Raw genomic sequence first — 13,208 nt, forward strand, 5'->3', positions numbered from 1 at the left:
AATACTGATCTGACCTTACATGTATTAGTGATAAGAAAGCCTGCCGAACCGGTTCTCTTTAGTAAATTCTTTAAGAGAGTATAATAAAAAGTATCTCCGAGAGAGCCCCAATATATAAAGCTCCCGCTCAACATCGTTTGATATTCAGTTTGCCGCTGTTCTTCGACCCACAACAAACGCAAAGCAATGTCCAATAAAAGTAAGAAAAACAAGAGACGTATATGTACACTTTGTACTGCAAACACATGCCCTGAATCTTTGATAAAGACAATCCCGAGCAATTTTGATAATTGAATTGTTTTTCCTAAGCCTGTTGCCGAGGACCGGGTTACGCAACCCCACTGGACGCCATGAGGAGTGGTCCCCGGGAGAAGCTCCTCTACACGGTCACCGTTCAGCCCAACTTGGATGAGCCGCACGGCGATTATCTGTCCACAGTCGACGTGGATCCCGAGAGCCCCACCTACTGTCAGGTAAATAAATCTGGTATCTACACTATTCGATCATTCGAACAACTTTATGTACTTTATAATTAGCTGGATTGGATTTTATATCAATTATATTTCAATTTGCAATCGTTTTGGAATATAGTACAGTATTACAGATTTGTAAACTTATTTACAACATTATTAACATCATTTTGCAGATAGTCCACCGTACGTTTACAAATCGCAAGGGTGATGAACTGCATCATTCTGGCTGGAATGCCTGCTCCAGTTGTTACTATGTCGACGAGAGCTCGAAGACGGTACCAAAAAGAGATAGGCTGGTATTGCCGTCCCTTAATTCCGACTTTATATACATACTCGATGTGGTTACGGATCCACGAAAGCCGAAGATTGTCAAGACCATTGATGGTGGTGTGCTGAAGAGCCACAATGTGACGGCTCCGCATACCACACACTGTTTGGCCAATGGAAACATCATGATATCCGTGATGGGCGATGCAGGGGGATATGCTAAGGGTGACTTTATCCTCTTCGATTCGGACTTCAATTGCATCGGTACTTGGACCAAGGGCGACAAGAAGGCATTGTGCGGATACGATTTCTGGTATCAGCCATATTTCGATGTCATGGTTTCTTCGGAATGGGGAGCTCCCAATAAATGGCGACGGTTAGTCTTAATATAACCACGAAATACTTTATAATAATCATTTTCAATCCTTTTTTTAGAGGCTGGAAGAATGTTGACCTGGAGGATATGTCTCAGTACGGCTGTCGTCTTAACTTCTACAAATGGTCCACGCAGACTCTCTACCAGACAATCGACCTGGGATCGGATGGCATAACGCCCCTGGAGATTCGATTCCTGCACAATCCTAAGAAGGCCGAGGGATTCGTGGGATGTGCCCTTAATGCCAAGGTGTTCCACTTCAAGAAGAAATATGATTCCGATGAATTTGAAGCCAAGAAGGTAATTGACATACCCGGCAAACTGGTCGACACCGGCAGTGGAGTAGCTGAAGATATGGGTGGGATGATTTCGGACATTATCATCTCGCTGGACGACCGATTTCTATATGTCAACTGCTGGCGACATGGCGATGTGCGACAATATGACATCACCGATCCCGAGAATCCCAAGCTGACTGGCCAGCTTTTCCTTGGCGGTGCCATATGCAGTGATTTGGCAAATGTGATTGTTAAGGAGGATAAGGAACTGAAGGTACACACTTGCGGTATTGCTATATAACTCGTACTATAACTCGTACCTTTACTTCATTTTCAGGAGAAACCTGCAGCTCGTTACGTGAAGGGACGTCGCTTGGAGGGAGGTCCCCAAATGATGCAGCTATCCCTCGATGGCAAGCGCATGTATGTCTCCTCATCTCTGTATTCGCCATGGGATAAGCAGGTAAGATCTTAACCAGGATCACTCTATATATATATATTTTAATATAATTACCTCCCACAATCTTTTTAGTTCTATCCCAAAATGGTTTCGCAAGGCGGTCATATTGTCCTGATCAATGTGGACACTGTGAATGGAGGAATGTCCCTAAATGAGGACTTTTTGGTGGACTTCGCCAATGAACCCTATGGTCCCAGTTTGCCCCACGAAATGCGTTATCCTGGCGGTGATTGCACCTCGGACATTTGGCTGGCAAATGATGCGTAATCTTGATACGATTTTTGTGAAGATCTAATAAACTCATACACTATAACTATAAATTATTATTTTGGAGACATCTCCATTATCTGCTGCCCAAAAATAAGAGATATCTCTATCGTCTCTAGTCACGGATATCGCCATTAGCTAATATGTTTGCCACATTCAAAACACGTTTATGATTTGCTAAAAATAATTTATGCGCATAATTTAAAGCGTAATATGGTTGGCAAATGATTTGATGATTAACGGTCATATATAAATTCATTCTGAAAATGTCAATGATTTTTATATATCAATATAATTAAAACCAAAAGGAAGTTTTGGGTGTCTTATCCACAGCTTCTAGTATCGCATTGACACTGGGAAGACCTATCAGATTCAACAATCGTTGGCCACTGCAATTAAATAAATTACATAAAGCCATATATGTATATTTATATTTATATATTTTTTAAGGAGATTTACTAACTTGTTATCACATGTGCAGTTTATGAAACTCCTAGCCACCTCATTGAGATGCCTTTGGTGGTAGAAGAAAATGTGCACCAGATATGCCAGACTACAGGGTATCAGCAGTCTAGCCCAGGGAATCTTTCGCACCGCAGATAGCACCGAATCCTTTTCATCTTTAGTATTGCACACCTGGCTCCAAATCACCTGGATGGCAGTTACAATGGCGAAACACATGAAAGTGAGACGATTTGGTAGAAGAGCAAACGATGACCCACTTATAAAGGAGGCCAGAGCATTGGCTTGATTTACATTCAATCTTTTAAATGATAGTAATTGGACCACCTAAAAAATAACGTATATTTAGTTAAGTTACACTTTATACTTCTGCATAGACTCACCTTAAACAATCCTATGTAGCTCGCCAAGAAACTTGTCATCTTGGGTCGCCAGAGTTTTATGTTTCGCTTCATCAAGGGATTGAGCAGATCCATTGCGAGTCCAATGCCCAGATATGATCTCAACTCCCTGATACCCTGCTGCACTTGCCTCACGATCGTCCAATCCTCGTTATCCTCAGGCAGAGAAGCTGGTCGTATGAACCAGAAACCAGAGTACTTTCGAGTCTGCTGGTAGTGCAAGACTATCACCGAGGATATCATGAACATAAGAGTCTGTGCCATGGGTGAATGTACCAAGCCGAAGTTGGAATATCTCATCAGGCTTTCCATTGCCTGTAAACATGTTCGATTGTATAGTTCTTCTTGGGATTACAGGGTATACTTACCGCTGGTGTTATGCCAGTCACGAAGAAGTGAAGCACCTGAGGAGGCATCAACCAACTCAACTGCGAGGCAATCCAGCAGGGCAGAAATGGTATAAATATGAATACAAATTGATCATTGAAACGCCTTCCCATGCACATCAAGTAGAAGGTAATGGCATTTATCCAGGCAGCAAAACTGGCGGATTGAGCATAGTTTTTGGCCACAGAAAGCACCATTTTCCTGGATACCTTTCGCCAATTCATTACCAAGGGTAACTGCAAGAAAATGCATTAGAATTATATATACTAGTAGGTTTAATTAATTTGTATTTGTTTTTAAATAACAATTTACTACCAGACCAGCAACAAGGGTGAATAGTACTTCCCACTGGACACATGGTTGCGGTAGAGATTCCACAGGAAGGCCTTCGTGCAACTCTGGCCCGGCAGGCTGTGCAGGATGGCGCAGTGCACCCGATTCAGGGGCGGCTCCAGGAGTTTGCTCGGTGCGACCATAACGCGACGATATTCGGTTGCTACTGATCGCTCATGTCCGAAAACGAATGGATGGGTATCCAGAGAACACGGCTGTTCAAAGCTTGCCCATGGGATCAAAAGGGTTAATATGCAAAACATTGGAAACGTATATTTAAGCGGTATGCATAACATTTAATCAATTCAATGCAGTCGAGCGTTTCGTTCGGTTTTGGAAAATAGAAAAGCATTACTTTAAGTACCCGGAAAATCAGTTGGACTCACTAGTTGAGCATGGTGCTCTTGACCAAATGGAGCAGCAGGAAAAGAAGCTAATACCTGGAATTAGAATGAATCCAAAGAGTTTCTGGATGGAGCTCCGCCAGATGAGCAAGTCACAAATGAATTGAAAGTTAAAATCTACTTTATTTTCGAAACAATATTAATCAAACAATGACTGAATAAATTAGGTCAGTGGGTCGTCCTATCCATCCACCTCCTCCACAGTGGGATGGGAACCCTTGCCCATCGATGATTTGCCCTTGTTGCCGCCATGGATTTTCGACATTATCGGAGTGCAGATGCGCTGGCACTCTTTCAGGTGACGCTCGAACTCCTCCTTCTCGGCCAGCGTGTTCTTGTCCAGCCAGGATGTCTCGGAGGAGCACTTGTCGCGCACCTTGGAGCGTTCGGTCTCGGAAAGAACGCCGGTTGGAGCGTCGTCGACGGCCTGGCGACATGCGTAGATGTATGCCTCGAGATTGTTCTTGGACTGAACCCGCTCCCTCTGACGATCGTCCTCCACCTTGTACTTCTCCGCTTCCGAGAGCATGCGATCGATCTCCGCCTTGGAAAGTCTGCCCTTGTCATTGGTAATGGTGATCTTTTCGCTCTTCCCAGTGCTGTTGTCCTTGGCATTCACATTCAGGATGCCATCCGCATTCAAGTCGAAGGCCACCTCGATCTGGGGCACTCCTCGAGGAGCTGGCGGAATCCCGGTTAGGTTAAAGGTGCCCAGTAGATTGTTATCCTTGGTCATGGCCCGCTCGCCCTCGTACACCTGAATGGTCACCGCATTCTGATTGTCAGTGTAGGTGGTGAAGATCTGCTGCTGCTTGCAGGGAATGCGGGCATTGCGCTCCACCAAGTTGGTCATCACGCCGCCAGCGGTCTCGATGCCCAGCGAAAGAGGAGCCACGTCCACGAGGAGCAGGTCCTGGATCTGTGAGCTGCCCACGCCGGTGAGAATGGCAGCCTGTACGGCGGCTCCATAAGCCACCGCCTCATCGGGATTGATGGAGAGATTCAGCTGCTTGCCACCGAACAGATCTTGCAGTAGTTTCTGAATCTTGGGAATACGCGTGGAGCCGCCCACCAAAACCACATCATGAATGGCCTTCTTGTCCATCTTGGCATCACTCAGTGCCCGCTCCACGGGCTGCATGGTGGACCGGAAGAGGTCCATGTTCAGCTCCTCGAAACGCGCCCTCGAAATCTTCGAGTAAAAGTCAATGCCCTCGTGCAGGGCATCAATCTCCAAGGATGCCTCCGTGCTGGAGGACAACGTCCTCTTCGCCCGTTCACAAGCCGTTCTCAGGCGTCTCAACGCCCTGGCATTTCCCTTGATGTCTGACTTGTGCTTCCGCTTGAATTCCTCGGCAAAATGATTGACCAGCCGGTTGTCGAAGTCTTCGCCACCCAAATGGGTATCGCCGGCCGTGGCCTTCACCTCGAACAGGGAACCCTCATCGATACTCAGTACGGAGACATCGAAGGTGCCGCCGCCCAAGTCGAAGATGAGCACATTGCGCTCACCCTTGAGGTTCTTATCCAATCCATAGGCCAGAGCTGCCGCAGTGGGCTCATTGATGATCCTCAGCACATTCAGTCCAGCAATGGAACCCGCATCCTTGGTCGCCTGTCGCTGGCTATCATTGAAGTAGGCCGGCACTGTAACCACCGCGTCCTTCACCTTGCCACCCAGATAGACCTCGGCGATCTCGCGCATCTTGGTCAGCACCATCGAACTGATCTCCTCGGGCGCAAATCGCTTCCGTTCGCCCTTGAACTCCACCTCGATCTTGGGCTTTCCCTTCTCGTTGATGACCTTGAAGGGCCATAGCTTCAGGTCTTCCTGGATCTTCTTGTCGTCGAACTTCCGTCCAATCAATCGCTTGGCATCGAAAACCGTGTTCTTCGCATTCATGGCCACCTGGGACATAATAGCATTAATGAATACATATTAATCACTTTGAATATTATAAAGGGTTGTTAAGCTAATTCAATAGAATTTTTTTAAACAATACTACCTATTAATAATAATCTATTTTGATGAAACACCATGTATCATTTTTGCTTTAAAAACTTTAGTAAAGAAATAGAAATTTATTGCACTATGTTTCTCATTCGTGAAAGATAGATACTTTTCCAAGTGAATGTATTTCAGAGATTGATCTTTCCCAGTGCATATATATATTCCCACATTTATTTGTGTACCTTATATGATTCCAATTAAAACACTCGAAATTCGCACCTGGCCATATTGAAGCTAGACAATCCGCGTATTTGGACAATCGAGATGGGGAACCATGACTCACCTGGTTCTTGGCCGGATCGCCAATGAGGCGCTCCGTCTCGTTGAATGCCACATAGGAGGGCGTGGTGCGGTTTCCCTGATCGTTGGCGATGATCTCCACCTTGCTGTTCTGCCAAACGCCCACGCAGGAGTAGGTGGTGCCCAAGTCGATGCCGATGGCCGGAATTTTACCCATTTTACCAGGTTACTAATTGCCTTCTGATGAATATCCAAAATTTGCGATGTTGCAGCTACTAGTGCTGATTTGGACCTGAAAAAAGCGCGATTGTTGCACCTATTTATATGGTGGTGCAAGCAACGAATAAAATTTTGGTTTCCTATATTATTCACACGCCGAAAAATCGAAAAGTGTGTGTTTGTTCTAGAAGCGTTTGCCACTGACACTTTACTTGGGGCAGTCTGCGTTTTTGGAATTGTTCGGTTTTTCGATCGATGATGTCTTGTTTTGGATTCATAAAAATAAATATGAGCGCGTTGCTCTCGATTATCCAGGCCAAGGGGGAAGTACACTATCATTTACACTATAAGCTTAATTGCAGGAATATTTTATAAAATCAGTAAAATAATTTCACTTATTAAAAGGTTTTTTTAACCATCTTAGCGCTTTCCCTTCTTTTTCTTCTTTTGGCCATCCGGCCAAGCAAATCCTCTTGACTTTAGAACGTCCTAAAAAAATTACATATTATTTTAAATTTTTATAAATTATGTACTTATAAATATTGACTTACCTGAACATTATGGCAGACATAGTAGGCGTTTTCCATGGCGGCGTCATTGAAAATATCGCAACCTATGGACTTTCCCACGCCCCCTTTCTTCTTGCCGCCCTCTTTCTTCTTCTTCTCCTCGCCTTCGCCACTTCCTGCATTACTGGATGTAGAGTCCTTGCTATTGCGCTTCTTTTTGCTCTTTCCTACCATTATTAACTTTTTGGCATATCAAACAAAAATTATTGATTAAATAAACCATTTGTGCACTCCGCGGTGCCTAGCAACAAATGCATTTCATACCAAAACTTAACAACATAACTAAATAAAGTACTTTTTGCTATGCTTTAATTTAAATTTAAATTTCCTTTTTTTTATAACTTTTTGTTTGTAACATTTTACTGACTGTTTTTTATTGATTAGTAAATTCGCTATAATAATTAGGCCACACTTTTGATGCTATCCAATCGATATAGGATGAAACACGCGTATAAACACCTGTAAGATGAATGAATTTATAAAAATATTATACATTTTGTATTTTTTAAAGGTTAGTTACCTGGAAGTTCACTGCGACAATAGGCTCCATACGAAGTGATGCCCACCAGGTAGTAGCGATAGTGTCTACGACTTCTGTGCCTTCGACGCCGACGTTCCAAGTTCAGTTGAAGCGGTCCTCCAGAATCGCCCTTTTAAATAATAATATTATATCTAAAATTTAACCGAAACTTATGCTCCTCACCTGGCAAGTATCGCGATTTTTCTCATAGTCATGGGCGCATATCTGACTTGTGAGTAATCCGTAGGGCGAACCTTCGTCGGCGGGCAGACTGGAGTTGCACTGCTCAATGGGCACCACCGAGAGATCCAGTTCCGTGAGTATGTTCGTCTGCGGCTGGGCGAATCCCGTCGAGCCATAGCCCATGGTGTGCAGCTTGCCGTATGGAATGTCGTGCATGGGCCACAAGCGAGCTGGCCTCACGAACCAGGTGTATTCCACCGGTCGATTCAGCTGGATGAGCCCGATATCATGGTAGTTGAGACTCGCATTGTACAGTGGGTGCAGATAGATCTTGGCAACACGTCGTCTTTGGGGCGCCACGTTGTCCTCCCACTCCTTCAGCTTAATGTCTCCGATTTTCACGATGTCGGGCGAGGTGCTATAAGGAAAATAATCCTGATATTGTAAATTTTGTTCTGAATGATCTGTTATATTATTATATATAATACACTTGCTTGTTAAATTGAAAAATTATAGTAATACCTATCAAATTAAGTGAAGGAGACTCTTGTGTTTCATAAGATAGTTTATAGATAAGAAAGCTATACTCTCCCTAATTCTCAATAAGTTCTTATCCACAAAAAGCTCACCCATGAGTAATCAGGCAATGAGCAGCTGTGAGCACGAAGTCTTCGCTGATGAGGCTTCCTCCGCATTTGTAGTCGATCTCGTGGTTCTCGTTCCGGAATCCCAGAGCGGCCTAAGATCGGGTAAAGAGCGGATTAGTCGTACCCAAATTAACGGTTAACTGATATGATATGGTGGACTTCGATTTGGATGTCGGCAATCGGCGATTTAGTCGTGTTTGTGTTGCGAACGGCGGTACTTTGGCGTTTCCCCCATTCCGGTTTCGTTGGATTTTATTTATTTATTTATTTTTTGGCTTTCGTTGATCTACGATTTTTGTTTTGTTTGGACTGCACCTTTATTTAATCAGTACTAACCATGTGCGGGTACTGTCCAGGTGCCACAATGGATCGTCCATTGAAGTCGTCGTGCAAATCCTCCGTCTCCGCGGACTTGTTGTAGTTCTCCCCATCCACTTTGCTTTCGGTGTTCAGGAAGATGTTGTGGAAGTTGCGATGGTGATTGGGTGGCGGACGACGTGGTTGCCACTGCCTGGCGCCATTGCCCCATTGTCGTTGCGGCGGCGGAGGCGGACCTCCAGGGCAACCGGGCGGAGGACCAGGTGGAGGCGGGCCCGGTGGTGGTGGTCTTCCACATGGCGGAGGAGGTGGTGGTGGCGGCGGTCTATAATAGCCGTAGTTATTAAAGTAGCCCGGCGCCCACAGACCGTTGTAACCGTAGCTATTGTAGTTGTTGAAATCCCACCTGCTTGGATCCGGCACAGGATTCGGATTCGGATTGGGATACGATTTCGGATACTGGGCAGGAAACTCCCACTGTCCGCACACGCGGAATACGCACAGGAGCATACAGAGTGCTATGCAGCTCCAAGATATCTTCCAATCCGCCATCTGAATAGGTCTTGCTCGATTGACCGATTTAATCCGACTGGGATCTTCCAATCCACAGTGGATTCCACACTACGCGGAATCGAAACGCAGCGTCGCTGGCAAACGGTTTTATTGAAATTCAGCCGAATTTATAATTGAGCGCCCGCATTAATTAATAAAAATACATTAAACAAAAAATCCACCAAGACAGGCAAGGGTTTGTTTTGGGCACAGTGGTGGCTCGAATTTTGAAGCTAAACGAAATACTTTGGGCATTGTCTTCTGTAAAAAAGAATTCTTCTGGGTTTAATTGTTTAATTTAAAAAATATAAACAAAGTCTTCAAGTACCTATTTTCATTATCTATTGCAGCTTCTTTTTTGAAATGTTTGAAAGAAAGTAAATAATGAAATCCCAGAACTCACCAATAGAATGATAATACTTTGGTCTCTAATCGTGAATCTTCAATTGACATGCTTGCACTTAATCCTGCAGACTCCAAATCTTGAGGGTAAGTAGTGAATCACCCGTATATATTAATGGTGCCCCTAATATTATATTAATTAAACCCACAGCTCTCGATGCCCTTGAAATAATCAACTACCAGACCACCAAGTACACAATCCCCGAAATTTGGAAAGAGCAGCCGGTGACCACCATTGGCGAGGACTTAGATGATCAGGACACCGAAGATGAGGAAAGTTATCTGAAGTTCGGCGACGATGCCGAGGTTAGAACTTCGGTTTCGGAAGGACTGCACGAGGGTGCCTTCTGCCGGCGGAGTTTCGATGGCCGGAGTGGATACTGCATCCTGGCCTACCAGTGCCTCCACGTCATCCGAGAATATCGGGTGCATGGCACTCGCATCGACATCTGCACCCATCGCAACAATGTCCCTGTCATCTGTTGCCCGTTGGCGGACAAGCATGTGATGGCTCAGCGCATAAGTGCCACCAGTAGGTACACTTTGAAGGATCGGAACAGTTTGCAACCTAAAGATAATCCTTTCCAGAGTGCCAGGAGTACAATGCCGCCGCCAGAAGGCTCCACTTGGCGGACACCGGACGCACATTTTCCGGTAAGCAGTGCGTGCCCAGTGTTCCGCTGATAGTCGGTGGAACACCCACTCGGCACGGACTCTTCCCCCACATGGCCGCCTTGGGATGGACGCAGGGCAGTGGCTCCAAGGATCAGGATATAAAGTGGGGCTGTGGAGGCGCCCTGGTTAGCGAACTGTATGTCCTGACCGCTGCCCACTGTGCCACCTCTGGTAGGTAAGTTACAGGATCCTCGAAGACACAACTACATATATCTGCATTCTTTGCTCCATCAGCAAACCACCGGACATGGTTCGCTTGGGCGCCCGCCACTTGAACGAGACTAGCGCGACCCAGCAGGACATCAAGATCCTTATCATCGTGCTGCATCCGAAGTACAGATCCTCGGCATATTACCACGATATTGCCCTGTTCAAGCTGACCAGAAGGGCCAAGTTCTCGGAGCAGGTGCGTCCTGCTTGCCTGTGGCAACTGCCAGAGCTCCAGATACCCACTGTGGTGGCCGCCGGTTGGGGACGAACCGAGTTTCTGGGCGCCAAATCGAATGCCCTGCGCCAGGTGGACCTGGACGTAGTACCACAGATGACCTGCAAGCAGATCTATCGCAAGGAGCGACGTCTGCCCAGGGGAATCATCGAGGGTCAGTTCTGCGCGGGATATTTGCCAGGCGGCAGGGACACCTGCCAGGGTGACTCCGGCGGTCCAATTCATGCGCTGCTGCCGGAATACAACTGCGTGGCCTTCGTGGTGGGCATCACCTCGTTCGGAAAATTCTGTGCGGCTCCCAATGCCCCAGGAGTTTACACCAGGCTATATAGCTACCTGGATTGGATTGAGAAGATTGCCTTCAAGCAGCACTAGTTTTATTTTATATTATTTATTTAAATACGCATTTTTAAATATTTGAAATTCTTAATTTTTCTTTTGCTTTAGATGTAAGATGTAAAGAATCAAGGCCACACTTGTTGCTCTATCCATGGAATATAGTGCGCTATTCGCACATAAACTCCAGGCTGACCGGATGCACAGGCTCCTCCGAAGGAGGTTATTCCCACCACATAGGGAATGGTATGGTGATGATGGCGCATGTGTTGGTGGAGCAACAAGGGTCCTCCGGAATCGCCCTGATGAAATTGAAGACCACCAGTCAAATAAAACATAAAACATTTCTAAAACTTTTGACTCACCTGGCAGGTGTCCATACGGCCGGAGTAGTCTCCCGCGCACATCTGACCCGATCCCAGGCCATTGGCCAGTTTGTCATAGTTTTGCAAGTACCTCTGGCATTGTTGGAAATTCAGGTGGTAAAGCATGATTTGCAGTAGATTATTGGAGTGTGGGCCAGCTGTTATATAAACAATCATTTAAGTTATATAATTAATATAAATCCGAATGAAATGGGCACTGACCGAACTTGGTTTGTCCATAGCCCAGGGCAGAGAGCGGTCTCTCGGGCAGGGATTCCTGGTTCCACAGGCAGGCCACTGGCAGGTGGGATCTCCTGGCCAACTTGACCACCGCCAGGTCATTGGTAAGGGTCTCCGCATCGAAGTGCGGATGCTGGCTAATCCGCTTGATCTCAATCAATTGCCCGCGACCGCTGTTCAGCTCAACGCCACCAATCAACGCCACCGACGGGGGTTCCCTGCTCGAATTCAAGATATTTTTAACCCATTAGCATTTCGAGTGTTTTGTTTTGTTTTCTTCTTTTTTTTGCTTACCCACCGACGCTGGCACAGTGGGCTGCCGTTATGGCGAACCGAGGCGCAATCATGGCGCAGCCACAGTTGAACATGTATCGCCGCTTGCTGGAACCGTGCTCATGAATCCATCTGTTTGTGCGGGACGGCCAACCGAGGGCGCACTGTAATCAAATCGAATGTAAATCTTTATTAATCTGCCAAATGGCTTACAATATCCGATAGCTAATTTTGAACATTTCAAAAACCAAACAAGATGAATTAAGATGAACTATTGGACTCTTTTCCTAAGTACTTATAACTCACCATATAGGGATGCTCATTCTCCTGGGTGAGTCTGCCGCCCACCAGCAAATTCTGGCTCCGATTGCGCTTTTGTACAATTGGCTCAACTAGTTCCACTTGATCCAGTTTAGGGTTCGTATTCCGACGGCGTCGACGGCGCTTGTGTTGAGCTCTTGGATAGGCATTGGCACAGGCTGGCAAAAGATATACATAAGTTCTGGATGCTCTGAGTTCCTTTCATACGCACCTTGTTCGCTCTTCGAGATGCTGGGCGGTGGTATCAAGTATCCGCCGTGTGGACAGCAAACCAGCTGATTGGGCCACGATGACGGACAGAGTAGTGGTGTCACTCGGGGCACTGCCTGCATGGCACTGATGCAATCCACGTACCGCACACATTTCCCAATCAGCGGACGATCGTGGGCTTGGCAATTTCCGTAGATATCAATCGATAGATACGATGGAGCTACTGCGTTCCAAGGCGCATTCTGTGCATATCTATTGTAATAATGGTTGTAGTGATAGCAATAATTGTTCAGCCGATACGAACGATGACGCCGAAATTAAGACGAACTCTAGAAGCAAACTGTATCCAAAAGATAGCGTTCCCATCTCGGATGTCCGAGCTCTACGACGTAAGATTGCCGACTGAGCTGCTCGCGAAGATCTCGTCTCGTCTCATAAACTGAGTTCCATACGAAGCTTCTTTTGATTGAGCTTACATTTTCGGGTATCAGAAGCGCAGAAATCGGAACTCATATTTCAATTCATCGGAAAACTTGCGCAACTTTCATTAACATGCTTAAAATAAATAGTGACT

General features: G+C 45.9%; 7 protein-coding genes across 10 annotated transcripts; 2 read left to right on the plus strand and 5 right to left on the minus strand.

The window, feature by feature from the left end:
• Positions 1-96: 96 nt before the first annotated feature.
• Positions 97-2,174, plus strand: LOC6606576 (methanethiol oxidase). The gene is made up of 6 exons (XM_032722901.1): positions 97-199; positions 310-473; positions 647-1,116; positions 1,176-1,668; positions 1,732-1,857; positions 1,927-2,174. The coding sequence occupies exons 1-6, from the start codon at positions 187-189 to the stop codon at positions 2,119-2,121; spliced, it is 1,461 nt and encodes a 486-aa protein (XP_032578792.1). The 5' UTR covers positions 97-186; the 3' UTR covers positions 2,122-2,174.
• A 117-nt stretch (positions 2,175-2,291) lies between these two features.
• On the minus strand, positions 2,292-4,129 carry LOC6606577. 2 transcript variants are annotated; one of them, XM_032722912.1, is made up of 5 exons: positions 3,692-4,129; positions 3,353-3,607; positions 2,967-3,299; positions 2,585-2,910; positions 2,292-2,510 (listed from the first exon to the last, which is right to left on the minus strand). In XM_032722912.1, the coding sequence occupies exons 1-5, from the start codon at positions 3,998-4,000 to the stop codon at positions 2,417-2,419; spliced, it is 1,317 nt and encodes a 438-aa protein (XP_032578803.1). In that variant the 5' UTR covers positions 4,001-4,129; the 3' UTR covers positions 2,292-2,416. The 2 variants fall into 2 exon arrangements, with proteins under 2 accessions (XP_032578803.1, XP_032578804.1); XM_032722913.1 differs by having other exon boundaries at positions 3,687-3,874.
• Positions 4,130-4,211: 82 nt separating this feature from the next.
• Positions 4,212-6,982, minus strand: LOC6606578 (heat shock 70 kDa protein cognate 2). Its single transcript, XM_002031343.2, has 2 exons — positions 6,403-6,982; positions 4,212-6,017 (listed from the first exon to the last, which is right to left on the minus strand). Exons 1-2 carry the CDS (start codon positions 6,574-6,576, stop codon positions 4,290-4,292), a joined length of 1,902 nt encoding a protein of 633 aa, XP_002031379.1. The 5' UTR covers positions 6,577-6,982; the 3' UTR covers positions 4,212-4,289.
• LOC116801729 (small lysine-rich protein 1) lies at positions 6,977-7,422 on the minus strand. Its single transcript, XM_032722918.1, has 2 exons — positions 7,130-7,422; positions 6,977-7,067 (listed from the first exon to the last, which is right to left on the minus strand). The coding sequence occupies exons 1-2, from the start codon at positions 7,319-7,321 to the stop codon at positions 6,999-7,001; spliced, it is 261 nt and encodes an 86-aa protein (XP_032578809.1). The 5' UTR covers positions 7,322-7,422; the 3' UTR covers positions 6,977-6,998.
• A 67-nt stretch (positions 7,423-7,489) lies between these two features.
• LOC6606579 (serine protease snake) lies at positions 7,490-9,385 on the minus strand. Of its 2 annotated transcripts, XM_032722917.1 has the most exons (6): positions 9,222-9,385; positions 8,834-9,140; positions 8,480-8,589; positions 7,851-8,268; positions 7,668-7,797; positions 7,490-7,606 (listed from the first exon to the last, which is right to left on the minus strand). In XM_032722917.1, exons 1-6 carry the CDS (start codon positions 9,365-9,367, stop codon positions 7,521-7,523), a joined length of 1,197 nt encoding a protein of 398 aa, XP_032578808.1. In that variant the 5' UTR covers positions 9,368-9,385; the 3' UTR covers positions 7,490-7,520. The 2 variants fall into 2 exon arrangements, with proteins under 2 accessions (XP_032578808.1, XP_032578807.1); XM_032722916.1 differs by having other exon boundaries at positions 8,834-9,376.
• Positions 8,704-11,578, plus strand: LOC6606580 (serine protease snake). Of its 2 annotated transcripts, none has more exons than XM_002031345.2 (5): positions 8,704-8,736; positions 9,718-9,856; positions 9,921-10,301; positions 10,358-10,619; positions 10,679-11,578. In XM_002031345.2, the coding sequence occupies exons 2-5, from the start codon at positions 9,778-9,780 to the stop codon at positions 11,262-11,264; spliced, it is 1,308 nt and encodes a 435-aa protein (XP_002031381.1). In that variant the 5' UTR covers positions 8,704-8,736; positions 9,718-9,777; the 3' UTR covers positions 11,265-11,578. The 2 variants fall into 2 exon arrangements, with proteins under 2 accessions (XP_002031381.1, XP_032578805.1); XM_032722914.1 differs by having other exon boundaries at positions 10,358-10,615; positions 10,679-10,814.
• On the minus strand, positions 11,302-13,044 carry LOC6606581 (serine protease snake). The gene is made up of 7 exons (XM_002031346.2): positions 12,939-13,044; positions 12,636-12,886; positions 12,410-12,582; positions 12,125-12,267; positions 11,813-12,048; positions 11,591-11,748; positions 11,302-11,527 (listed from the first exon to the last, which is right to left on the minus strand). The coding sequence occupies exons 1-7, from the start codon at positions 12,998-13,000 to the stop codon at positions 11,354-11,356; spliced, it is 1,197 nt and encodes a 398-aa protein (XP_002031382.1). The 5' UTR covers positions 13,001-13,044; the 3' UTR covers positions 11,302-11,353.
• Between the last annotated feature and the right edge of the window lie 164 nt (positions 13,045-13,208).

This window comes from Drosophila sechellia, chromosome 3R, assembly GCF_004382195.2.
Source record: "Drosophila sechellia strain sech25 chromosome 3R, ASM438219v1, whole genome shotgun sequence".
Lineage (NCBI taxonomy): Eukaryota > Metazoa > Arthropoda > Insecta > Diptera > Drosophilidae > Drosophila > Drosophila sechellia.